This window comes from Strongylocentrotus purpuratus, unplaced genomic scaffold (assembly GCF_000002235.5).
Source record: "Strongylocentrotus purpuratus isolate Spur 01 unplaced genomic scaffold, Spur_5.0 spur5_scaffold_17, whole genome shotgun sequence".
Lineage (NCBI taxonomy): Eukaryota > Metazoa > Echinodermata > Echinoidea > Camarodonta > Strongylocentrotidae > Strongylocentrotus > Strongylocentrotus purpuratus.
Genome location: NW_022145602.1, coordinates 21,951,242 through 21,976,016, shown reverse-complemented (window position 1 = coordinate 21,976,016; position 24,775 = coordinate 21,951,242). Strand labels below are relative to the sequence as shown.

The 24,775-nt window shown below is 38.3% G+C and overlaps 3 protein-coding genes across 4 annotated transcripts in view; all 3 read right to left on the bottom strand.

Annotated features, from left to right (window-relative positions):
- Positions 1 to 748: 748 nt before the first annotated feature.
- LOC100890807 lies at positions 749 to 5,894 on the bottom strand. The gene is made up of 2 exons (XM_011666321.2): positions 5,772 to 5,894; positions 749 to 3,225 (listed from the first exon to the last, which is right to left on the bottom strand). The coding sequence occupies exon 2, from the start codon at positions 3,067 to 3,069 to the stop codon at positions 871 to 873; it is 2,199 nt and encodes a 732-aa protein (XP_011664623.2). The 5' UTR covers positions 3,070 to 3,225; positions 5,772 to 5,894; the 3' UTR covers positions 749 to 870.
- LOC100891325 (transcription factor E2F8) lies at positions 3,807 to 18,082 on the bottom strand. The gene is made up of 16 exons (XM_030988308.1): positions 17,832 to 18,082; positions 15,170 to 15,980; positions 14,672 to 14,751; positions 13,709 to 13,839; positions 13,076 to 13,319; positions 12,427 to 12,494; positions 11,996 to 12,080; positions 11,341 to 11,484; positions 10,137 to 10,196; positions 9,118 to 9,381; positions 8,492 to 8,765; positions 7,592 to 7,870; positions 6,864 to 7,038; positions 5,772 to 5,937; positions 4,658 to 4,701; positions 3,807 to 3,866 (listed from the first exon to the last, which is right to left on the bottom strand). Exons 2-16 carry the CDS (start codon positions 15,952 to 15,954, stop codon positions 3,807 to 3,809), a joined length of 2,859 nt encoding a protein of 952 aa, XP_030844168.1. The 5' UTR covers positions 15,955 to 15,980; positions 17,832 to 18,082.
- A 2,583-nt stretch (positions 18,083 to 20,665) lies between these two features.
- Positions 20,666 to 24,775, bottom strand: part of LOC105438487 (thyroid receptor-interacting protein 11-like) — a 36,663-nt gene continuing 32,553 nt past the window's right edge. For both annotated transcript variants that reach the window (XM_030987921.1, XM_030987922.1), the window contains exon 22: positions 20,666 to 24,569. In XM_030987921.1, coding sequence (XP_030843781.1) covers positions 24,138 to 24,569 — 432 coding nt within the window. In that variant the 3' untranslated portion in view covers positions 20,666 to 24,137. The remainder of the gene's footprint in view (positions 24,570 to 24,775) is intronic.

The following is a 24,775-nucleotide window of genomic DNA, read 5'->3' as shown; positions in this document are numbered from 1 at the left end:
TCAAGTATCAGTCTTGCTTAAAGATGAAGCTGAGTTATGGTCATGCGATTGCATTGTGAAAGAAACGGTGTGGAACCGACCAGAAAAGGTTGATCATCTAGCATATAAGAATTTGTGTGTATTGCAAGTTTCTGGAATCATCAAAATGATAAGAAATGTGGCCAAGTCTTGGTAAAGTTATAAACACTTGCACAGAAAGATGTATATGGGACTACACGAACACGTGGCGTAAAAAGCCCCCCCCCCCCCCCCCCCCCCCCCACCGATTTTTACGATGTTACATGCATATTTAGAATATGAAGGCATTTGAAGAGCCATGCTTTTCAGGGAACATGTCTTAACTGATGTTCTTCCACACTTGCATAATAAGAATGAGTAATGCTCAAAAATTATTTTTCACCTCTTACCAGAACTCAACCTTCTCTTTAATACACATTTTATAAAGGAGATTAAAATATTAGACAGCTTGCAAATTGCATAGACATGAATCTGAATTTAGGCACTTCTGACAAATAACTAGTCATTATTCAAAGAAATAATTCATCAAGGCATATGTACCATCTCATAACAAGCATAAAAGTTCAGCAAATGCTATCTCAAGTTTCCTGGCTTGTATATCGAGGGTTCAGTGACACAAAGACGTAGCTCCATATTTTGCCAAAATAAGTATTTGATATCAAAATGTTCAGAAACATGTGGGCTAGTGAAACATAGACTTAACTCCTCAAGCCTTTTTCTAAAAATGGCCAAAAATGGCCAAAACGTCTTTGTGTCACTCGCCCCTCGATATACATGTACAAGGATGGGAACAAAGATCATTTTCTTTGACAAAGTATGTCTTCTAATGCGCATCACATTTTATCCACACTGCTAGCCTGATGTGATGAAATCATTGCAATTCGTCTGCCTAGGAGGGAGAGTGTCACCACTGACTGATAATCCTTGCACAACGGGACATGGAAAGATCCAAGGGCGGTGCTGAGGAACTGTGCTCGGGACCTCAGCATTGGAACTACCACAAGCCTCTCGGGCAATGACACCATTCACACGACCGCTCGAGGAAACACTGCCAAGACTTGCCGCCTTGGTGTCAGGATTGGGATTGTTCTGGGTGGCGAACCTTGGAGTACATCCTGGAGCAGGTCCATGAGCCACCTGCAGAGGATGCGGCCCACCTAGAGGACTTCTCATACGACAAACTGCCTCTTGGTGACACCTATTCCAGGAGCCCACTGGGGTTGTAGGATTGATGTTCAAGGGTGGTATGTAGCCTGCACTGGAAGTCCCTGATGGAGTGGGGTTTCCGGTACGGGGCCTGACGTGTATCGTATATGTCGTGCCGTTGAGTGTGTATGCAATCCCTGACGGGGGAAGTCTTTGCTGCATCCTTTGCTGGATCTGTTGTACTAAAGGTGACTTCCAGAGCTTGGACGGCCCTGTACCGAGTCCTGAGCTGACAGCAGGGATACTTTGCAGAGACCGAGGTAGGCTCTTGGACGGCCCTGTACTAAGTCCTGAGCCGACAACAGGGATACCGTGCGGAGACTGAGGTAGGCCCTGAAAAGAAGAGTTTGGTTTTGACGGTGCAAGACAAGCCTGAATCCCTTCTCCTGAAGAAGGAATTGTCTGCAGTTGGTGTAAGGGCACATGGTGAGTAAGAGATGCAGAAGGATTCGTAGAACTGTCGTTGGTTGAATCACCACTCTGCAGATCAGATAGTCTTTGCACTGATGTAGGGCCTACCTGTTCCATATTTACCAACCCTTGACCAGGACTACAGATATCTGCAGGATGTACCATTGGCTTACAAAGCAACTTGGATGATGCTGCTGCTGCTTTTGAACGCATCAGATATGGCGGCAGAGTTGAAGACTGTGAACTAGACGTAGACATAATCGTAGGCGAAGGTTCATCTCCAAAAGCTGGCGGATGAGTGCATTTTCCTCCTGACCTTACTTTGGGACAAACATGTTCAGTCTCAGGTAGCTTTTGAAAAGTACTTTGTGACATCGTTGCAGGTGCACTCTGTTGCTCTAAAGGAATCCCTTCCAAAGGCTTCAACCTGCCAAGATCTTCATGGCAGTCTTGAGGACCGGGGATTGTGGTATCGTCTCCAGAGTAACTAACGGATTCCATACCCCTCTGGCTACTAATAAAATCTGAATTGAAGTACTTGATTGAAGCAGTGGAAGGCTTTGGTGTGCTCGTGAACAGAGGTTCAGGGGACATTCCTGCACGGGCATCAACGATGGAGCGATGTGGCGACAGATACATGTGGTGATTGGTCTGTGGCAGTACTGGCCTAGGGGATGCCAGAGCAACACCATGGCCACCTGGGCTGGCTAGGGTAGTCAGCTTTGGAGGGGATGAGTGAGTTGAGGTGACTGTCGGTGATAACACCCATGGTGTGCTGACCGTCTTAACAACTTGACCGCTTGTGACCGTCGGGGAGGCGTTGTCACCTGGAAACAGCCATCGATCAAGCTCACCAATGCTTACGACGGAGCTGGGTCGACTGGAACCTGGGCGAGGAGTGCCTCGGCTGGTACGCCCTTGAAGGAAGGTAGAGAAACCCGACAGCGATGGGGGAGGAAAGCTAGCAGAAAGCCAACAATCCTCCCAATTTTCTTTCCCACCCATATCCGAGAGCCTCTGCTCTGTTCTCTCAAAATGAGATTTCATTCCTTGAGCTTCCTTCAAAGTTCCTTTGCACTTCTCTCCAGAACTTGAAGACCTATCTGTATCCTTGCTATCAATGCTCTTCACCTCATCTCTTGAAGTTTTCACACTGCTAGGATTGTCTGACTTAGCATCCTCTGGATTTTTCTTCAGGCTTCCGAACTTTCCTCCAAATTTCATTTTCACACAGTGAGAGCTGTAATTGTGTTCCCTTGATACGCTCACTACGCTTGTTCTTCTTTTGGCTTCATCCAATGATACATCAAACTGCTCTCTTTCTTTTCCAAGTAATTCATTGTTTGTTTCTAGGTATGGGACTATAAGTCCATTATCTGGAAAACTGTTGCCTTTTCTTTGGTCTAGTTCTGAGAGAGAGTGACATCTAGGCATTTTCTTGCTTGCGTTCTTGGGATTATCGCCTGTAGGCCTCGAGTCTTGATCGGTTGTCTCCGATGGTTCTTTATCAAGGTCTATTGTGAGACGTCGTTTGACGTGCTTGAGGGCCGCTCGTCTCAGTTTGGAATCATTTCTAACATGTGGGGTTTCCTGTCAAATATAAGAAAATATACATGAAATCAATAAGTCATCAATATTTCTATCAAATAATTATAATTTCATGTTACTCTTCAATTTCTTGCGTTTGTGAAGTGGAGGAAAGGTTAATGGCTTAGTTGAGAGAGGTGGAGATCACAGTTTGTAATCCCACAGGCCATGAATTATCACTTCTCTAATTAGACCAAAGTACAGGGTGTGTTAAAAAATATGTATTTCTGGAGGGTATTTATCTCTAAGTTGGACTTTGCAATTATGGAAAGCCGTTAGCATCTATGAAAATAATTTGTAATAAAAAATATTTTTAAAAGGCATAAAATGTTGTTTTAAATCTTTCATATTTTCTATTATCAAGGAGATTTCATGTTCTTGATGTGGAATTTATAAAAAGTCTAAAATACTTGAATTTTTGCCTTTGAATATATTTAAGGCTACAAATGGCTCTCCATAATTTTTTAGTCCAACTTGGAGTTAAGTTTGACTTAGGATCTTTGTGAAACACCCCCAGCTCATATAGCAACACCACTGAAAGTAAAAATAAACACTAACATCACTAAACAGATGAACAAAACATATTAGTGTCTGGTAATCCAAAATAATCCCTTGGTTGGTGGCGTTGGTGCATTGAAACTGAACTTGGATCCATAGAGAAACTCAGAGAAATTCAGTTATATTACAGATGAATCAACAAATTCCACCTTTTGAAAATAAGTTCTCTAAAACCTTTTACTAAGCTGATTCATAATTAGTAACAAAGCTGGAAAAAACGACAATAGTGCTGTAACAATTATCAAACTCAAGGATCAATAATGCATGCAGTTGGTTGGAAAAAAATAATAAAACATAATGCGAACTAAATTTGAAACAATGAACAAGAATGAAATAACAAGAAACTAGAAGTTCCCAAGAAAATCTGGAACAGAACACTGATCTTCTCCATTGGACCAAGTACCTGGATCGGAGACCTGTTCACAATCCTACTCTTTTTATTCGGTGGGGAAAAAATGATAACAAATTGCGAACAAAACTTGAAACAATGAACAAGAAACTAGAAGTTCCAAAGAAAATCTGGAACAGAACATTGATCTTCTCTGTTGGACCAAGTACCTGAATCTGAGACCTGTTCACAATCCTACTCTTTTCATTTGGTGGAAAAAAGTTAAAACAAAATGCAAACAAAACTTGAAAGAATGAACAAGAAACTAAAAGTTCCCAAGAAAATCTGGAACAGAACACCGAACATCTCCGTTGGACCAAGTACCTGGATCTGATTCTGTCCACAATCCTACTCTTTTCATTTGGTGGGGAAAAAATGATAAAACAATACAAACAAAACTTGAAACAATGAACAATTAAATAACAAGAAACGAGAAGTTCCCAAGAAAATCTGGAACAGAACGTTGAACTCCTCCACTTGACAAAGTACCTGAATCAGAGACCTGTCCACAATCCTACTCTTTTCATCTTGTCCTGTCATAGAGAGAATGAAGGTTGAGTGGAAACTATAGAGTCTTACTCTTTAAAGGGTCTCGGTAACATTTTTGAAGGTTGATACAAAAACTGCCTAATTTTTGTATGATATGTTACTTATTATATTCCTCCTACTGTGCTAACCCTCCAACATGCAAACAAATCCTGAAAATATTCTCAAACCACAAAGATATTTATGGTTTCCTTTGAAGGCATCACTCTGCGACATCCTCTTACATTAAATTTTCCCAATCAATTTTGAATTTTCTTACCAATTTTTCATGAAAATAAGACATAAACCGGCGTTAAAAAAAAAAATTCAACACTTAAATGTATGGAATGGTATAAAGATCCAATTCATTGCTTTGTGACAATTTTCATTCACTTAAAATGTAATAATATAAGTGGGAAAATTAAGGAATTGATCAGATCAGTTTTTCCCAATTTGTTTCATTAATAATGGTCCGTTTTCTATCAAACTTTCAGATTATCTTTAATTGTACATCTAGCATTGAAGTCACTGCCTTAGCACCATTTACTCTCATCTAAACAATGTTACCAAGTCCCTTTTAATATATTTTAAAGATTTGCTGTGTAAATCTGGAGTATTCGAAAAAATAGTCTCAAGCTTATAGGGCCAAATTTCTTATCATTTTGATGATTCCAGAACCTTGAAGTACACACCAATACTCATATGCTAGATGATCAACCTTTTCTGAGTGATTCCACAACGTTTCTTTCACAATGCAGTCAGACTTGCTTTAGTGACCACCTGTATAGAAAAACTGTTTCCCTTAAAACTGCTTTCTCATTGAATTGTATTAGGAAAGGAACCTGTACATAAAGCCCAAATGCCTATTAAGACCCATTTTTCTTGGCTTTCTTGATCAATCTTTATATACAGGCTTTTCTTTACTATTATTACCTTGGCTGCAACAAGCATTTCAATGAATGAATACATACCAGGTACCCATTTACTACACAAGGGAGGAGAGAGGCATTCAAATGGTACTATACACCTGGATGGAGAGAGGCATCCAAATGGTACTTTTGTGTGCACTGTATCTTACCTGTTTCTACTTGGGCAGCATGGTGTTGTGGGTGGGGTGCTGGGGTGTGTGCTTGGGGGTGGGGTCCTTCAGGCATGGAGACAAGAGGGGTGGGGTGGGTGATGATCACGGTGGGATTCTTGGGATTCTTGGCAGGCTCAGAGACCGCTACCTTGACAGGGGGATTCTAAATAGAGGGAAAGAAGAAAAGCTTCAAATGAAAAGGATATTCTAAACATTCAAAGTATGATACACGCTAAGCTTCAGCATTTGCTGATGATTCACAGACTGAAGTGTGTTCTTCAATACATACATATTGATATTTATATAGCGCCTTTACATAAACATGCTCAAAGTGCTTTACATTAGTAAATAAAAACAGAATAATTATTTTGCTCTCCAACTGCATTACCGTACACTGTAAAATTAACAATTGCAAGTTCCTTTTTTGTGATTCCATGATTTAGGCCAAATATCAGCTTACATTCACTTAATATAAGATCTCATTCACAATCCCGACATGTTACTAAAACAATAAAACTATGTATGAAAATATTTTAAAACTGACATACATGCCAGCTATCATGCAAATGCATTCATGAATATCTGTATTATCAAGGCAGATCAATTAACAAAGCTAGCATACAGATGCAAAACACCAGGGGAGTGTTTCACAAAGACTAAGATCGACTTTAGGTTGGACTTAACTATGGCAGGCAATTCATGCCACTGGTTGCTCTCACCATTGGTCTCTCAATTATGATCTTTAGATAATAATTTTTCCTTCAATAAAGAACTATAAAAAAAAAAGTAAATTCTGTAGATTTGTGACCACAATTTGTACGTCCCGAGAGAAACCAATGCCAGGAATGGTTAGAGGAACTAGTGGCATGAAAGGCCTGCCATAGTTAACAAAGACTAAGTCGATCTTAGTCTTTGTGAAACACTCCCAGGGCATTGTTTCACAAAACCATCCTAAGGTCTAAGTTCGCCAACATCCTATTGAAACGGCTGTATAAAACTTAACAAGGGCTTCAATGGGATGTCAGTAAACTTGCATTTATGACGACTTCATGAAATGATGCCCAGCTCTAGAATTCTAAGGAAATTTACCTCAACATTTGTTTCTGACTTGACCTTCTTGATTATAGGATGGTATTCAAACTCCTTGTCCAGCGCAAGCTTGACCGCTCGCTTGCTGCGTCGTATGATGGTCACTAATTGGTTGGAGTTAGGAACTCCAGCACACTTGATTAGTGGTCCTCCCGACTCTGCCTGAGTTACTGAGCTGTAGACAAAGAATCAAGAGATGCTGGTTGTCAAACTTAAATCAAATTTGTTTATTAACAAGTTCCTACTTCCCTGTATCTCTCTCTCTCTCTCTCTCTCTCTCTTTCTCTTACACTATCTGTGCACCCAAATGATGGAAATGATTGGTCTTCAGACTTGATCAAATCGTTGTCTGGACACATTTTGACTTCACTCAACTTTCACTCTCTGTCCCTGTCCATAACATCTGTGTCATCAGGGGGGTGTTTCACAAAGATCCTAAGTTGGACTTGACAATTATGGAAAACCGTTAGCATCATTGAAAATATTTTGTAAAAGTTATTTGAAAAGGCATAAAATGTTTATTAAAATCATTCATATTTTCTATTATCCAGGAGATTTCATGTTTATGTGGAATTGAAGAAAAGACTAAAATACTTGAATTTTTGCTTTTGAATATATTTTATTTCAAGGTTACAAATGGCTCTCCATAATATTTAAGTCCAACTAGAGTTAAGTTTGACGTAGGATCTTTGTGAAACACCCCCATGTCCTGCTGAACCAGCCCTTACCTTGCAGTCTCATGATGAGTACCATTGGCGGCATTCCTAGAGCCGATATCATTGCCATGAGGAAGCTGAACCCAATTCTCTTGTCTCATCGGGAGTAGACGGATGACGGAGCCTGGGGTGGGTGATATCACAGCAGGGTGTGGCCCACCTACGAGGGCGCTGTTTGGTGCGACGATGGTTCGGTTTCCAGTCACGATGGTAGGGTTGCTGGGATCCGTTTGGTGGGAGGAGCTTGCTTGCACGGCCGCCATGGTATTGGCATTCAGCAAAGGGACAAATCTAAAAAGAAAAGAAAATCCAAGTCTACGTTTAATTTAATGATGATGAAGACATTGTGTGAAAAAGTGCTATGTAAATCAATAAAATTATACAAAGAAATGGAATATTGGATTTATAGTATTTTTTAGTAGTTTAATACCACCCTTGCTTCAGCTAGGCTGCTCTTACAGATTTCCTCCCAACTACTTTACAAATTTTACAACCAAAACTCACGTACATGAAAAGTTCAGGATATTTGCGGGTGGTTCAGAAATGCAAAATTAATTTATGCCACAAAATAGCTGTAACATAACTGACCCAGCAAGAAAAGTTCTTATGGCGTGAAAATGGGAGTCGTTCACAAATCACAAATGTTTCTGGCTTTACACGAAGTGTATCTAGTACATACAATTGGATCAGTTGAGAAGAGGCAACTGAAGATATACAGTCAAACCTGCTTTAGTGACCACCTGACTACAAAGACCACATTTTGAAAATGGTTTCTCATTGAAACATGTACTAAAGGAACGCATCTACAAAGGCCACCTGTCTACAAAGGCCACTTTGGGGGGTTTCCCTTGGGCGGTTGCTATTGACAGGTTTGACTGGATCACCTAAAGCCATTGAGGAAATGGCACTCACCTCTGGACATAGACCACTTTCTGTGCTTTACTCTTGGAAGCACTACTACATTCTCCTCCCTGGCCTCTGGGGCTGGCTACCCCCATCGTGGTCATCTGAGAGGTCTCTCTTGGGCTTAGCTGATACTGCAAGGACTCAGGGGTCAATGGTGCTGGGTCAGGGGTCAGGGGTGAAGGGTCAGATGGGGTCACAGCTGGGCCAGAGAACAACAGTCTGGACACGCAGGCAGGGTACTTGTTTCGCAGGGCTTGAAACTCCTGAATGAAATCTTCCTCTGTTAATGGAAAGAAGAAACAAAATATTGAGAAATAGGGAAGTTTATTAGCTTTTGCATCCAAATGCTCAAACTACAATACTCAAAACATATTACAACTGTAATATATTAATATAAAATATTTTGCAGAGAATGCTGGGTCTAATCAAGGAATAAATAAAATTTTAGCAAAATAAAATAATACAGAATGTAGAATAGGTAGATCAATGGATCAATAAAAGGAATGGAAGGCTACACCCTTCGATCTGTATGCCACAAAAAAAAATAACCTCAAAAACACTTTTAGCCGGCCTCCCATTACATATTCACAATGACACATGCACAGGCACCTATAGCTATATGATGAAATCACCTTTTTTGGTGCCGTTGCTAAGGGTCGAAGAAGAGCTATTCTCTTCATTCTCATCCTCATCCTCCTCCTCGTCCTTGACGGGACTGCTTGGGGCTGAGGAATACTTGCGGCACTCCTGCTCTGCCACCTCACAGATGGCGCTAAAGGATGCAGTCCGACTCCAGGTGAGGCGGGACTTGAGGGGCGTGGTCTTGCCGAGGGGTAGCTTGACCATCGCTGGGGTTTGTTTGTGGGTGGGGTTGGAAGACCAGGAATCAGAACTCACTGCATGAGGAGAAAAAAATGGCAAGATGGAATTGATAATTACAACAACGATAATAATAATAATAACAATATTTATGAAGAGCAACATATCCATCTCTAGAGATGCTCAAGGCACAAACAAATAATTGAAATTGATATTCAACCTACTTACTGTAAGATTAAAGAAATATTAAATGTTAACTTACATTAGATCACACAACTTCATGGTGCCATGGTACATACAATGTGGCACAGTGTGATTATTTGTTTTGCATGCATTGTATAAAAAGAACATAATAACGTTTAGGAGTGCTTAAAACGAGAAGTACCATAATGCTTACAAAATTACAGAATGTGAAGAATGTGAGAACAAACACAAATAGACTCATAAAATAGGTATATTGCCATCATTTTATATATCGATACACTGCTAGGTTAGGCAACACACTTGCCATTATATGAAAAGTTCAAAGTTCAAATGTTTATATCAATTGATAGTTGCCATATTAGCACATGACAGGAAATAACTGCAGCAGTTTCAAGTCTGACAGACATGAGTGCTATACAAGAACCAACCACAGTCAAACTTGGTTTAGTGACCACCTGTCTACAATGACCACATTTGTTGTTTCCCTTGAAAATGATTTCTCATTGAAACATGTACTAAAGGAACCTGTCTACAAAGACCACCTGCCTATAAAGACCACTTTTCTTGTCTCCCTTTGGTGATCTTTATAGACAGGTTTCACTGTATTACTATTATCATTGATACATACCAGGAGGGAGAGGGAAGTAGGAATGCTTCTGAGTTGGTTTAGTGCCTGTTGGAAGTTCACCTGTACAAAATAAGAAATAGATTATAAGAATAATTGAATAAAAGGAGTCACAATTTTAAGTGATTCACTCATCCAAACATCTGTTTCTCTTGTAAAGAACAAAGAAAAGTGTAATGATTCTCCAAGGAATCTAACGTGAAGTAAAGAAGTGCAAAAGAACAGAAAAAATATATGAGAATAGTTGACTAAAAGAGGTCACAATTCTTAAGTGATTCACTCATTGAAACATGTCTTTTTTTCTCTCTCTTGTATTAAAGAACATAGACAAATGTTATTTTTAATTCTCGCTACCCCAAATAGCGATTCTGCCGAGATCCGGGGAAAATCCTGAAAACGCGCATTGCATTATGGGATAGCTTTTCGACATTACAGCTTCCTGTGCAGGCGCTATATTACTAGGCGCGATAGCGCAAACGTAAAACGCCGTCGCCACACAACGTGTATGCACCGAATATGTCGTCTGCTCGGTCTTGTTTTTTTTTTCGCAAATATTTCAACGTTTATTTGAACATTTCATTCATTGTTTTTTGCGTCTTTTGACATCAGTGACGATGGTTTTCTTTTGTGAGGCTGCACAGTGCTGGGCTCATGATTCCAAGCGTAAGAACCCTGATTTTAGCGTGCGTGAAAACTCTGCACAGCGAACACAGGCGCTAGCGCCAGCGGGATGGGACTCTATACCGGAAGTTGTAGTGATGACCCGAGAGAGTGAAAATTACCTCGTCTCGCGAATTTCGAGATTTTCGTACCTATTTAGGGTAGCGAGAATTAGAGAATCTATCGTGAAATAATGTAGTGAAAATTACAGAAAAACTCAAAACAACAAAAAAAAATGGGTGTTACAAATACATTCATGCATATTCATGTATATGTTAATGTGTTTGGAGGTGGAATCTGTTTTGTGGAATGGATAATAAACCTCGACCATGGTATAGGTGCAGGTAATTTTTTTTCTTATTTTCTAGAGTTTCTTACGTTTGCGTGTGAGAGTCTGATTGATATAAAGAAATCAGAAAAAATAAAATCAGTATAAATTCATTCAGAATGTTCTTTGGGATGATGGTACTAAATGTACTCCAAAGTCAATTCAAATTTAATTCCTAATTTCAATCATGCCCCAAACATAACCCTAAATCTAACTTACTCCAGTCGACATGACTTGTATCTGGATCAGGTCCAATCCACCTGAACGCTGGCTTACGACTGCGTCCCTCAGACAGGTGAATCTTCTCAATCAGCTTCAGACTGGTCAAGATGTTTGCAATGTCATACAGCCTTCTTACTTTAGCTGTACAAGAAACAGATAATAAAGCAATGTTACCAGATCATTGCAAGAAACACCCCAGGCTAATTCAGGTAAAACAATCACATTTCCTGTTTACATGTTAATGAATGGCAACTATGCGCGACAATGATTATGCACGTATTCACCGAGCTCTGATTTTTTATACAAAATTGTGACAGGTACAATCACACCTTACGTCATCATAAGGAAAAAAAGCTGCAGTTTTGCAGAGTTTTTTCCAAACAAGGCCTTAGTTTTCTAATGATTGTCATGAATAACATTTCAAGAGATACATTGTGAATTACAATTATACTTTGTCAAATTTGTCAAAATATGGCATATCTTTCCAGAGCAATAACTCCACCAAGTTCCTGTTTTTGTTTCAAGAAAATAAAATCTTTGCAATTTCTTAGTCTTAACACTTGGCTTGACACTAACAGGTGCCCGAGACACATCATGCTACCCTAAAATCTTTTAGTGACAAACTAAGATCCATATATCTCACATAACTTACTCTTAAACTTTGCATTCTCTCCGATCTGATAATTCTGGTCTCCTTTCAGGATCCTGGCAGCTACGTCCAATGAGATGATTCGATCCTGAGGGATAAGACACAAACGATATCTCAGATTTTTGTAAAAGGGATGTTTTCTCGTACAAAGTAGCAAATTTTCACAGATAATAATGGGCGAAAATCAGTATGCCATTGAAGGGATCGGTATATCTCATACAAATACACTAAAACAAAATGCAAAAGAATCTGGAAGAGTATTGAGTAGGACACCTGCACAATTCTCAAAATCTAGTACGAAAAGCAGACAAGGGGCACAATTTTGGAGCTGTTTGTCTTGGAGTTTTTAAGCAATGGTGTTCTCATTTTTTCATGTTGGACATCCCGTACTACACTACATGTGTAGGTTAATCTAAGAAAGAGTTGATACATACCTTACACACTAAGAAGAGCATGATGAACTTCTGGCTCATCACTCCTAACGTCTTATCTCTCTTTGTATCTGAAATAAAGAAAATGAAAGGTACACTAATAAATAAAAATGATATTCTGGGAGGAAGATCTTACAAAGAATGTTACATGTGGAGGTCAGGTCCTTTTCTATAGGACATCTTGTATTAAACAGTACCACTACCGGTAATCATAGTTTCTTCTCACATTAAAAAATGTCTACAGTTAACTCTGCATATAAATTCAAAGTCGCACAAGTTGAATCAAATTTTTTGCTAAAATACAGTATATGCAAAACATGGGTTATTAACACTTCTTAAATCAAATATTGAATAAGTGGAACAGATTCAAACTTAAGCAGAGTTTACTATTTCTTGAGTCATTTGTGTCACTTAAACCAGTTAAGGTAAATGGGTACCTGGCAGGATTTAATTCCTTGTAATGCTGGAGTGACATTATGACAGCCATGCTAAAGCCAGAGTAATACTTATGTCTTATGGGGTGCCAGGAGTGTCAAGTGTGACGTACATGTAAATGAGCACTATACGAGGACCCACTATTTAGTAATGTACTTAAAGCATATTTTTCAATGGACTTGTACTTTATACTTTGTACTCATAAACAAAATCTCACCATCTTCCCAGTTCTCTCTCCCATTTTTCCTCATCTCCGTCTCCACCGGAGACTTCAAGAAGTTGCTGATATCCTGAAGAGGTTGCCTAGCAACGTCCTGGAGTGGTTGCTTAGCAACGTCTCCCATCGTCCTGTCCGGTCCGTATACCGGTGATTTGCTTTCATCCATCGATAAACTCCCGTCTTCTAATCGACTGTGAAGGAGAGCTAGCTGCTCAGCAAACTTCTGTCTCTGACCTAGGCACTGTACCAAAGAAACAAAATACACAGGAACGGTGAGCCATTTAGCTAGACTAGAAAGCTTGTTAATAGCATAGAGCTATGGTAATATATAATATACCAATAAAATCCTTCAATAGAACTGTGAGAAAATCACACTCATCTTAAAGTCATTAACAATGTTTCTGGATTTACAAATCAGATATGCATGGTACTATTTTTTATCAGTGTTTGTGATATGGTGTAATATTGAGGCCCTAAAAAAATTGCACTTCAAACACAGTCCAAACACCCTCGGCTATCGCCTCGGGCGTGTTAAACTGTTCCAAAGGTACCTCGTGTGGGTAATTCTTACTAATACCCTCACTGCTGTGTATTATCTGTATACTAAACAAGCATTGTTCCTATCCGTACCTTGAGTTTTGCTAGTGTCCTGTAGAGGTGTGTCCTGCCATGCCACAGGTATCTGTTCTTAGCTCTCCGGCTGACCATCTCAACACTCTCAAGGACGTTCACAATGTCATAGATTCTTCTTCTCTCAACGTCTGGAAGAAAATAAAACAACTCATCATGTTTGACTGAATCTTTAACAAAACTTTAAAGAAGAATCTTAACAAAAAGCTGTCCAAGAAACATATTTGGAATACATACATAGTCGCAAAGCCATGCAATTTAATAACTTGACTGGAAATGCAAAAGTATTGGTGCAAGCCCCGGCAATAATAATACTGTGTGAGCTCTGGTCAATAATGGTAAAGCATTTATAAGAAACAGGGTTCTACATGTAAATTTATCTTGACTGTGATTGACTTCCCATACGGCCTCGCGGTTTCAAATACCTCTGACTACATTTGAGATCATCTAGCCTAGTAGAACTGATTTTACTTTAATACATATCTTACACATATTAATTTGGATGCTGCTTCTGAACATCCACAATCATATCTTATCAATTAAAGAGTTTAGAGCTTTAGTCTTTAAGTATTCCAATTACTGTTAGAACTGCAAATGCTATCAAAAGTGTAATATTAAGAGAAACTGTGATCTAACAACACGGTACCCCCCCCCCCCCCCCCCCCATCATTTAAACAAAAAACTCATTCGTTCAAAGCGGCTTTCCAGTAGATTTACTTTCACGTTGTTGATGTTCACTTTTTGGTGTATTTTCGTGTACTTGTAGTTTTTCTTCTCCATTGCGTCTCGAACACATTACCGGTAGTCATGTGGAGTTGGCGCATTACAAATACTCTATATTATTATTATTATTAAAAATAAGAGGCTTTAATATCAACCCAATGACTACTCAATTCTCTAATATGAATGCAGGGACCCCCTGGTTTCTTTAGGAAAAGGGCTATGCCCTGGTTCATTACTTACTCAAATCTTTAGAGATCTGATCCAGGGAAATATCCATGGCCTTTCCATCTTTCGGGTAATCAGGATATTTTGTCAAGAATCTGAAAGGAAAAATTGAGCAAGCGTGACATGAAATTTCATCAAAATCATACATCACGATCATATCTATTCAGAGTGCAATGAGGCACTAATTGAGTCCAAAAACCAGAAACATAGAGAGCAAGAAGTATACTGTTTTAATACACCAACAGCTGTCAATTGAGATCAAATTAATATATTTTTTACATCAAATTAATAAAAGATTTGTCATTTTGACGAATGCTTTGATAAAAACATGATCCAAGATGGCCTGATACACTGTATTCACTTTACAAATTTTAAAAAAAAATTTGAATTAATAAATTTCTAGCTCTTTATATTTGATTATCATCTAAGCAAATAACTTTCATGCCCTACATGTACTTTGATCATAAAACAAAGTATATACTTGGAATTGGAGATCACTACAATCACACTTACTTTTGACAAAGTAATCCGAGTGACTTGGCTTTTCTGTTGTTTTTCTCTCCTTCTTCTGCTCCGTTTTCATCTGAAGGTGACAAAAGGAATGATGTTTCATTTCCAGATGATGAGTTCATAGTGGAGGTGTCAAGGTTGGAGGATGACACTGTTCCTTGGGGTCTAGGTAATACTGTCCCTTGTGACGCTGCTTCGACCATGTCATCAAACAATCTCGCTTTTTTCTTTTTGTTCTCCATGTTTCTGATCTCCGGACTCATTGCACTAAGCAGCATCTTGAGGTTCGCCGTAGGGGTCAAGGGGTCATCGTTGCGTACCAGATTTGTGTCCTGTAGTTTTGTTGGGGTAACAGGTTGCGCAGGACCACCTACATGTAGCTGCTGAGTTCTTAAAGATACCCCACGATTCATGGATGAGTTCTTCAGGTTAAAGCTAAGGTCACACGACGAGAAGCCCCCGCTTGAACTGAGGTCCGCACTGAACCCTGATGAATTTGGGGTAAAACCAGAGTCGTTTGTAAGATTTGAGGAATCCATGTGATTCCAGCTTCCTTCTGTCCTCTGTTTAAGATTCATATGGGGTAGGTACTCGACACTGACATTGGGGCTACTTGATTTGGATTCTCGTCCATCCCTGCTATCGCTTGTCTCCAACATGGAAGAGAAAGGAATTTGTATGCTGCCCCCATACTCCATAGATTCATCATCACTCTCACTGTCATGGTCCAGGGGTTGGAAGTGATTTGGCAACAACATGCCTGTCATAGTGGAAGCTAGCTCAGCCATATTTACTTCAGAATGGTATCAAACTTCTGCAAGAGAATGAAACAGAATAAAGAGAATATTGTAAATACTTTTAAAGTAGACTCTATAGAACCCTGTCCCTACTAAATGGAACCATGAACAGTGAACACCCTGAGGGTATTGTGTTAGAAATATCACTCGGTTCATTTTATAGATGGAACCTTATCTTTAAAGTTTGTTAGGATTTTTTTTAGGTTATGGGTGTCTGATCGCGCTCTCAGTTTTGTGTGCTAAAATCCATCCCATAGAGATTGCACACATATATGCAGTCCATGTGCAATGTGCGCTCATGTTGAATTACCGGTACCAAAATGAGATTTAAACCAATACTGCTCATTATCCTGAAGGTGATACTCAATAAGTGAGGTGTCATGAAAGAGCAGGTTTTTCTCCATATTCCCCAAAGGGGCCGGCTTACCCCAAAAATTCTAAAAAATATCTTGATCAAAACAGCGATTTAAACATGGTTTCCATAGTAACTCGGAGATTTACCATTTTCACGAAGTGAGCCCCTGAGGGATAAGTTGGGCCAGCTGTAAGGAATATATCCATGCGCTTATTTTCTCTCTAGTCCCAAGGGATCATGAGCATTTACTAAGATTTAGGTCTACAGTTTGAAAATACCCTTCCTTAATCCACGCTTTGCATATCGTGCTGTGCAGCATTTACGCAAAAATTATAACTCGGCATGTAGCTAGATCTAGACAGTAGACTAGATCTAGATCTACCACTTTTTTGTCCATTCTGGTCTCTGGACAAAATTTGGATAGAGTCTAGACCCATATTTGAATAGGCTATGCCTAGATTGGGGGGGGGGGGCCTGTATCTCAACACTTTCAGTGAGCCTTGAACTTTTAAATGTGTTCTTCTGAGTAGAGTAGTTGATTTTTTTCAATTATCCAACCATGATGATGTGAAAAATAATCCAAAAAAGGAAAATTGAAAAAACAATTGAAAAAACACTGGAAAAAAGTCTGAAAAAGTGAATGAAAATGGTGCTGTGGTGGCTTATTTCACAAGAAGAATGGTCAACAAATTTGCAGTAGACCTAGACTAGAGGTCTAGAGATCTATATGACACTGTTAATTCCAAATTGAAAAAGAAAAAAGAAAGAGTCTTGTGTAGCCGAGTCAGAGAGCTCGAACGAGTCAGGGTCTAGAACTAGCTTTCTGTCTGGCGGCTGGCTGGCGCGGCAGCCGGCGTCAATGCGACCCAGCAGCCGTTCAGAAAGCGCGCGCCCGATAACCGGCGACACAACATTAACAATCACCGCCCATTAATTGCAATTTTGCATGCACAAGCTTTCATTTGATAACAGAACAGTTGTGTGCCTTCCCTTTGGGCATCGATAAAGAGACCATCCATTTTGTAATGTTAATAAATCTTTTACAAATATAAAGAATTAAGATCAAAGAATATTTTTAAGTCGACAATCTCTCGATAAATAAATTCGCTGCAAAATTTATTGGCGCGCCCATTTGTCTAGGCAGAACGGAAGTCAATTTACTACTGCAAAATGTCATCTAAAACATCAACAATGTTGCAATTTTTTCAGTTATCTTTGAAAATCATTCATCTCTAATATGGTTTAAGGAGCAATACATAAATAACATGAAAAACATTTCCTCACATGCTGTAATCTTAAAAATGCACCAAAAATAAAATCAAACGAGTTCGACCTTTTCCCAATGCACACACACAGCAAACGACACGTCGACAAACTCAAACTGCATTCACTCCATTATATTCAGATTCTGATGAAAACTCCAAATTTCCAAATCAACAAATCGTCTCACAATGTCTCCAACATTTCCTTTCAAAATACAATTTTTTTATAGATACACTCAAGCATTATTTACCTGTGATTCTAAGGTATTTTTATCTCCCTTCTTCTGATTGTCTATGGCTTTGCAAATCGTCGCATCGTCGGCGGCGGCTTTACATTACGTTATCGTTCGATATCGGGGCGCGATCGCAACGCTACTTTTTTCAGTTCAATTTTGGCGCGGCATAATGAACACAAACGGAGCCCGCCTCTTTTTCACTGCTTCCCGTCAAGACCACCTGTTTGATACACATTCGTATGTACGGCGTTCTTGTAGCTGTGCATCTTCAAAAATGAAGAGCTTGAGACCAAAACAACTTATGAATGAAGGTAGAGGCGTGGCGTAGTATTGAAATTAGGTGACGTCAAGAAATACTACTTTGATGACAATCACGTGTACCTTTTCTTCTCAGTGCATGCAGTCAATGAATCAGGTGTTGTATAATATAAATAGACTGAAAGGCGCGCGCTTTGTGAAACGGGCAAAAGTTTGGGCAAGAGACGGGTATTTTGGTCTGTGGTCACCGGCTTAATTCAGGGGCGGTTCCCCATGGCTGGAGGGTAGCGGTATAGTCACGGGGCCGGGTCTGGGTCTGTTGTTTAATTGTCAGATATATTTTTGGGGGTTAATTCAACCCCATCCCCCCCCCCTCCCCCCCCAAAAAAAGTAATTATCCAGCAAAATCATCACTATTTATTTGGGGGGGAATTGGACCCTAACTTATCATAGTCTATACTGATTGAAATCGTTCCTTAAAGGGGGGGGGGGGGGTAAAGGATTATGTATTCTTGTCTCCACTAGAGGAAATGTGTTTTCCACCAGCATTTACAATGTATACCAAGCAATTTGAAGCACAAAGAAATACAACAGAAAACAATACAAATACAAAATGAGTAGAATAGATTACACAATATATAATAAGGATGTGGGAAAATATTTATATATTATAAGTTAAACAAAATATTCCCTCTGGATCAGGAATTAACTGGTAAATGTTCCCAATTACATTACCCCTAATATCATAATCACCAACATTATCATTCTCATCTTCCCCGTAATCACCCAGGACCAAAATCCAGTTGAAACCAATTGGAGCAAAACCAATTGAAACCAGTTGCCAACTGGTTTCAATAGGGAAATTGGAACAACTGGTTCCAATTGAAACCAGTTGAAACCAATTGCCAACTGGTTCCAATTGAAACCAGTTGAAACCAATTGCCAACTGGATCCAGTTGCCTATTTGGTTTCAACTGGAACCAGTTGTTCCAATTTCCCTATTGAAACCAGTTGGCTTCAACTGGTTTCAACTGGTTTCAATTGGTTTCAATTGGATCCAATTGAAACTTACAGTAATTGGCATAAACTTAATTAGTTATAAGTTAATTAGCTCTTGCACTAATTATTGCTCATGTCAACACAGAAACATTGTTATATGTGTCTACATTAAGTACAATGTAAAGGGCATTATAATATGCAGACCATATAATATACTTAACAAGGAAGGCATTAATTGCCATTATATATGTTTGTAATTGATGTATTTTGTACATGGTTAGTGTTTTACTCATCAACTTTTAATCTGTGTAATTACAAAAATATGTTACTAATGAACATGCTTATCATTGCTAATTAATCTTTATATTTATCTAAAAACAAATGCATTACTTGCAAATGAAAATTAATTAATAAGTACATTGTAAATCAAAATAAATTACATAAAACATTGATCTGCACACAAGCATATAATATGCAAATTAACTGGTTTCAATTGGATCCAGTTGGGTAACTGGAAATATTTCCAATTGGAACCAATTGGGTAACTGGAAATGAATTCTAACTGGAACCAGTTGGGTAACTGGAAATTATTTCTAACTGGAAATGAATGCTAACTGGAACCAGTTGGGTAACTGGAAATGAATTCTAACTGGAACCAGTTGGGTAACTGGAAATAAATTCTAACTGGAACCAGTTGGGTATTAAACTGGAAATGACTTCTAACTGGAACCAGTTGGGTAACTGAAAATGAGTGCTAACTGGAACCAGTTGGGTTACTGGAAATGAATTCTAACTGGAACCAGTTGGGTAACTGGAAATGAATTCTAACTGGAACCAGTTGGGTAACTGGAAATGACTTCTAACTGGAAATGAATGCTAACTGGAACCAGTTGGGTAACTGGAAATGACTTCTAACTGGAACCAATTGGGTAATTGGAAATGAATTCTAACTGGAACCAGTTGGGTAACTGGAAATGACTTCTTACTGGAAATGAATGTTAACTGGAACCATGCAGTTGGGTAACTGGAAATGAATTCTAATGGAACCAATTGAGTAACAGGAAAATCATCTTACTGTTTCCAGTTGAACTTCTAACTGGAACCAGTTGGGTAACTGGAAATGACTTCTAACTGGAACCAATTGAGTAACTGGAAAAATTACCTTACTGGTTCCAGTTGCACTTCTTATTGGTTTGAACTGGAAATGAGTACCCATAACAATATTTTCCAGTTCGGCAATTGGTTTCAACTGGAAATTTTCTATTCCAATTGAAACCAATTGAAACCAATTGAAACCAGTTGAAACCAATTGAAACCAGTTGGAGATTTCAACTGGTTTCAATTGGATTTTGGTCCTGGGCATCACCATCATTATCACCATCATTACCACCACCACCATCATCATCATCATCATCATCATCATCATCAATACCATCATCACCACTACCATTATCATCACCATCACTACCATCACCATAATTACCACCACCACCACCACAACCATCTCGACTTTGATCATCATTACCATCATTGCAACCTTGATTCTTACAAAGAAATATTTGACACAATTGAGCAACTACAGGAAACCAATGTATGCTAATATAGATTTCTTTAAAAATGTATCATCTATTTCTGTACAATATCAATTTGTTGTATAAATATCCAACATTTGATGGAAATATTTTACTAGAAATCATAGGCACTCAGCTCTGATTCGAGGCCTAATACCATCTACTGGCATCAGCATTGCAAATTAAGAATATCAATTGGGAAAACCCTGCTAAATATACAAACAAATATAATGGCTAGTACTACATTTTACTCACTTAGACTGTATGTTGATAACAATTAAAGAATCATAAATTGTTTAAGTATAATCATGAGCTACATATGATCTGCAACTGAGCGACAATTAAACTACTCTTTTCATCATAATGTTCTTTGTAAGCTTCACTAACAAAATGTTGATCAGGACGACCAAACAGCTTGCCAAAGGTTTCTCTGCATACATGTAGCAACAATGTCTTAAATGCATATTACATTATGAACCTAAGCTACATACTCTAAGAGATATATGATTTCAGGCCAGACTTTTCTCGAGGAAATATCGATGAAACAGAGCACAATCTATATCATAAAATTACCAAGATGCAGTGAAACCTGTATATATAAGACCACTCAAGGGAGACAAGGTCTTTAGAGGCAAGTGGTATTAATGTGCAGGTCCTTTTAGTACACATTTCAATGAGAAACACTCTTCTAAGTCAGCCAGAATCTAGCAGCGCTAGAAATATCTTAGAACCCTGAAAACACAAGAAAATCTTTTCTCTATGGACATTCATACCACTTATTACATCTTTAAGTATTCATACAAATAAGAAATTAATTTTATCCTAGGTATTGGAAGGCATCATTCTAGTTCAACATAAACAAATTTTCACCCCAAAATCAAAGTATACATGTAGCACATTGAGCTCTTAGTGCATGTCCAATTCTGTATCCAAATTTTAAAAAATGAAAACATGTTTGAAATAATCAGTTAAGTATGTGAAAAAGTGGGTAGAAAATACATACACAGTGTAATTCTTTTTAAGTATTTAAAACAAGGATACAAATTTTCATAATCAGTATACTTCTTCTTAATCGTCAACATGACATGAAAATGAAAATTAATTTTCGAAGGATATACCAGTATAATGTACCAAGTAAAGGGTTATACAACAATCCTAAATATAAGCAAGACTGGCTCAAATCATTTAATTAAAGGAATTTTATTACCTAAGTAGAACTTTGATTCAGCATTTCACCTACAACGCTAGCAAATAATATACACAAATTGAATGAAGGAAAAGAAATCATGGGTATTGCCATAAAAGATTACAGTGTTTGAATTTTGGATAATATTTAAAACCATGAAGATAAGAAAGTTTTCATTGTGTAAATAGAGACCGTGCAGCAAATTAGAAACAGCCTTTGACAATTTTATAAAGTAAATCTGTTGCTAGAAATTATTTTCATGGGTTCATTACCTTTATATCTATTAAATTCATGATTTATTACATTCAGTGACAGGAAATCCTTTTAAAGTATCATGCAGTTATAGAGATTCTTCCGGTCTATCATAACTGGAAACATTGAAACAGTGAAGAAGAGCTAAAGTAAACACTTTTTTTACAATACATGTTGATAAAATAAAACAATTACAGTATATTTCAAGAAGCACAATTCCATTCTCATTACAAACAAGTATGAAAATGCCAAAAATAAATATCTGAGCCCCGTCTAATGAAGAGTTGCGATTGATTTGGATCAAACCCAAGTTTGCAAACTAATATCTTTTACGTACATAGTTAGGATAGATATCAATCTGAAATAAGTTATGATTATTTAATATCAACTCTTTGAAAGACAGGGCCCAGGATATAAAATTACAAACAAAAAAACATTCCCACTTACTACATTTAGCAAAATAATCAAACTATTTGTCTTTTATATTCACAATAAACAATGTAATAATTCTATGCCTCAAGCTCTCAAAATTGCACAACAGAATTCAGATGAAGATAAAGAAGAAGATGAAATGAACATATCATATGTAGGAGCCATATCCAGATATACAATTCAATTTAATGGCAAGTTACATCAACGCTAAATCTTTTTCCAGTAATTCTTGGTCAATAAAGAAATAATTATCTAATAATTAGAAAAATTAGCCTCTTCAAACGGAGTCACTAAACAATGAAATTTGATAGTCTTTACAATACGCAAATATAATCTAACTCCTGCTTTCTCTTTGCTGAGACAACATAATGACATTCAAATTTGGAGCATCAAAGCCTTAAAGACTTAACAAAGAGAAAATCATCAGTTTGGAGCCTGAACTCATATACAGTTTACATAACATGTTTTGCTCTTGGTGTTAGGGATTCCATGTGGTTATATTATATTCACCAAATGAGCTTCAAATATCACTTTGTAGAAGTGATATATATTCTTAATACATACTCAGTGAACAATTAAATGTCTTGTTGAATAGTGTTAACCTAAAAAGCCACACACAATGTTGAATTACCTGATGAAATTAGATCTCATATTCGTTTGGCAGTAAATGGCTAATGAAAATGACTCTTTCTATTGACAAAACAATTGACTCAAATGCAGGTTTAAATCATACAGACCCTTTGTTGACCACACGATGCAAAGCATCTTCTATAAAGGTTCGTTGAGATGTGGCGCGGTAAAAAGTTGCAAAAAAGCAGCCACTTTTTTGTTAACGTGTAAAATGAACGGCTACAGCGCACAACAAAAGACTTGTGTGTAATCACTGAGATAGAGAAATTGTTTCACTTTTTACATCATCACAAAAAAAACACCCTGGTTTTGCAATGTCATAAACATCTGAACGACCCTTTACAGCGTCTATAAAATCAAAGAACGTTTGTTGAAGTAACTTGGTTATACATGAGAACAAGACAGATATTTTGCTTGTTTAACCATTAATACCATAAGTAAAAGGCAAATTAAATTTTAGCGATTGGAAGGTAAAAAATTAAAACAGAAATTTATTGGAAAGTACATATATGTGGCAATCTGTATTAGATTTAAAAGATACATACAAGTAGGTACTTTAAAGAATTTTAAAATGTGAACATTTAATTAAACTTAAAAGGGGAAATAAATACAGAAGTTACAAACAGTAATTATATTCTAACATGGCATTTTCAACAACTGAACAGAGCAATGTTGCTAAATTGTGTAGTATCAAGTGTAGCACCCTGAACGTCCACTGTACAATTCACTTGGGGGACCATTATCCGGTAGCTTCAGAAGAGCAACAAATTCTACGTCGGTCACACAGCCAAAGTGACTCCACACCGACTCCAAACCAACATAGTTTAACAATAAGAGATCATGCAATGTTTTGTTTTGTCTGTTGTCATTCTGATGTCGGTATCATAGGTGTGACTGAGGGATCACAATTTTCACGTTCATGACAGCAATCTTCATGTATATTCCTGTATGTCAATGAACTTTGAGTTGAAAGTGAATGTCCATGTCCCTTGTCTATTGTAGTATATCACCTAGGACGGCAGCCTGACCTCTAGGTGACCCTCGACCAGGTGTAGCGCCCTCTCTCACCGGTACAGGAGTGAATGCAGGCATGCTCGGGAAGGAATGGGCGGCGGCTCCTAGGGGATTTCCCGCTGACACCCCAGCCGAGGCTATCACTGGCTGTAATGCTCCAATGGGCGTGGCTGGCTGTCCGGTAGCCTTGAGGAAGGGGTGGGCGGCCCCTGGGCCTTTAGGTGTACCTACCCCACTCCCCACGGGGGAGCCTGGCTGGATGAAGGGGGATTGCTGAGGTACAGGAGCGGAGAATGGATTAAAAGCAGGATGATGGTGTCTGTCCTGGCTCATCTCATCTACTGGCAGACGAGGGCTGCGCTTCGGTGTCGACTCGGACTCCAGAAACTGAACGAATTGCTGACTGAAAGACTGGAAGAAGAATACACAAAGGAAAACATAATATTAATTCCATTGCAAAGTAAAATAGTAAATCATCTTACAAAGTGTTCATGAAAAGTCACAGAAATTGCACAGAAATATTTCATAGCACGAATTGGATATTGTCAAGGAAAATTATCTGGCGCCTTCATCTCTGAAAAGATAATTCTTCTTTTCTGATAATCATATCTAAGGCA

Coding starts and splice junctions, on each gene's coding strand:
- LOC100890807 (XM_011666321.2), bottom strand. CDS start 3,069: ATGCCTAGATGTCACTCTCTCTCAGAACTAGACCAAAGAAAAGGCAAC.
- LOC100891325 (XM_030988308.1), bottom strand. CDS start 15,954: ATGGCTGAGCTAGCTTCCACTATGACAGGCATGTTGTTGCCAAATCAC. Junction 10,197..11,340: donor TACAAGTCATGTCGACTGGA/GTAAGTTAGATT, acceptor TATTTTGTACAG/GTGAACTTCCAACAGGCACT. Junction 9,382..10,136: donor CTACTTCCCTCTCCCTCCTG/GTATGTATCAAT, acceptor CTCCTCATGCAG/TGAGTTCTGATTCCTGGTCT.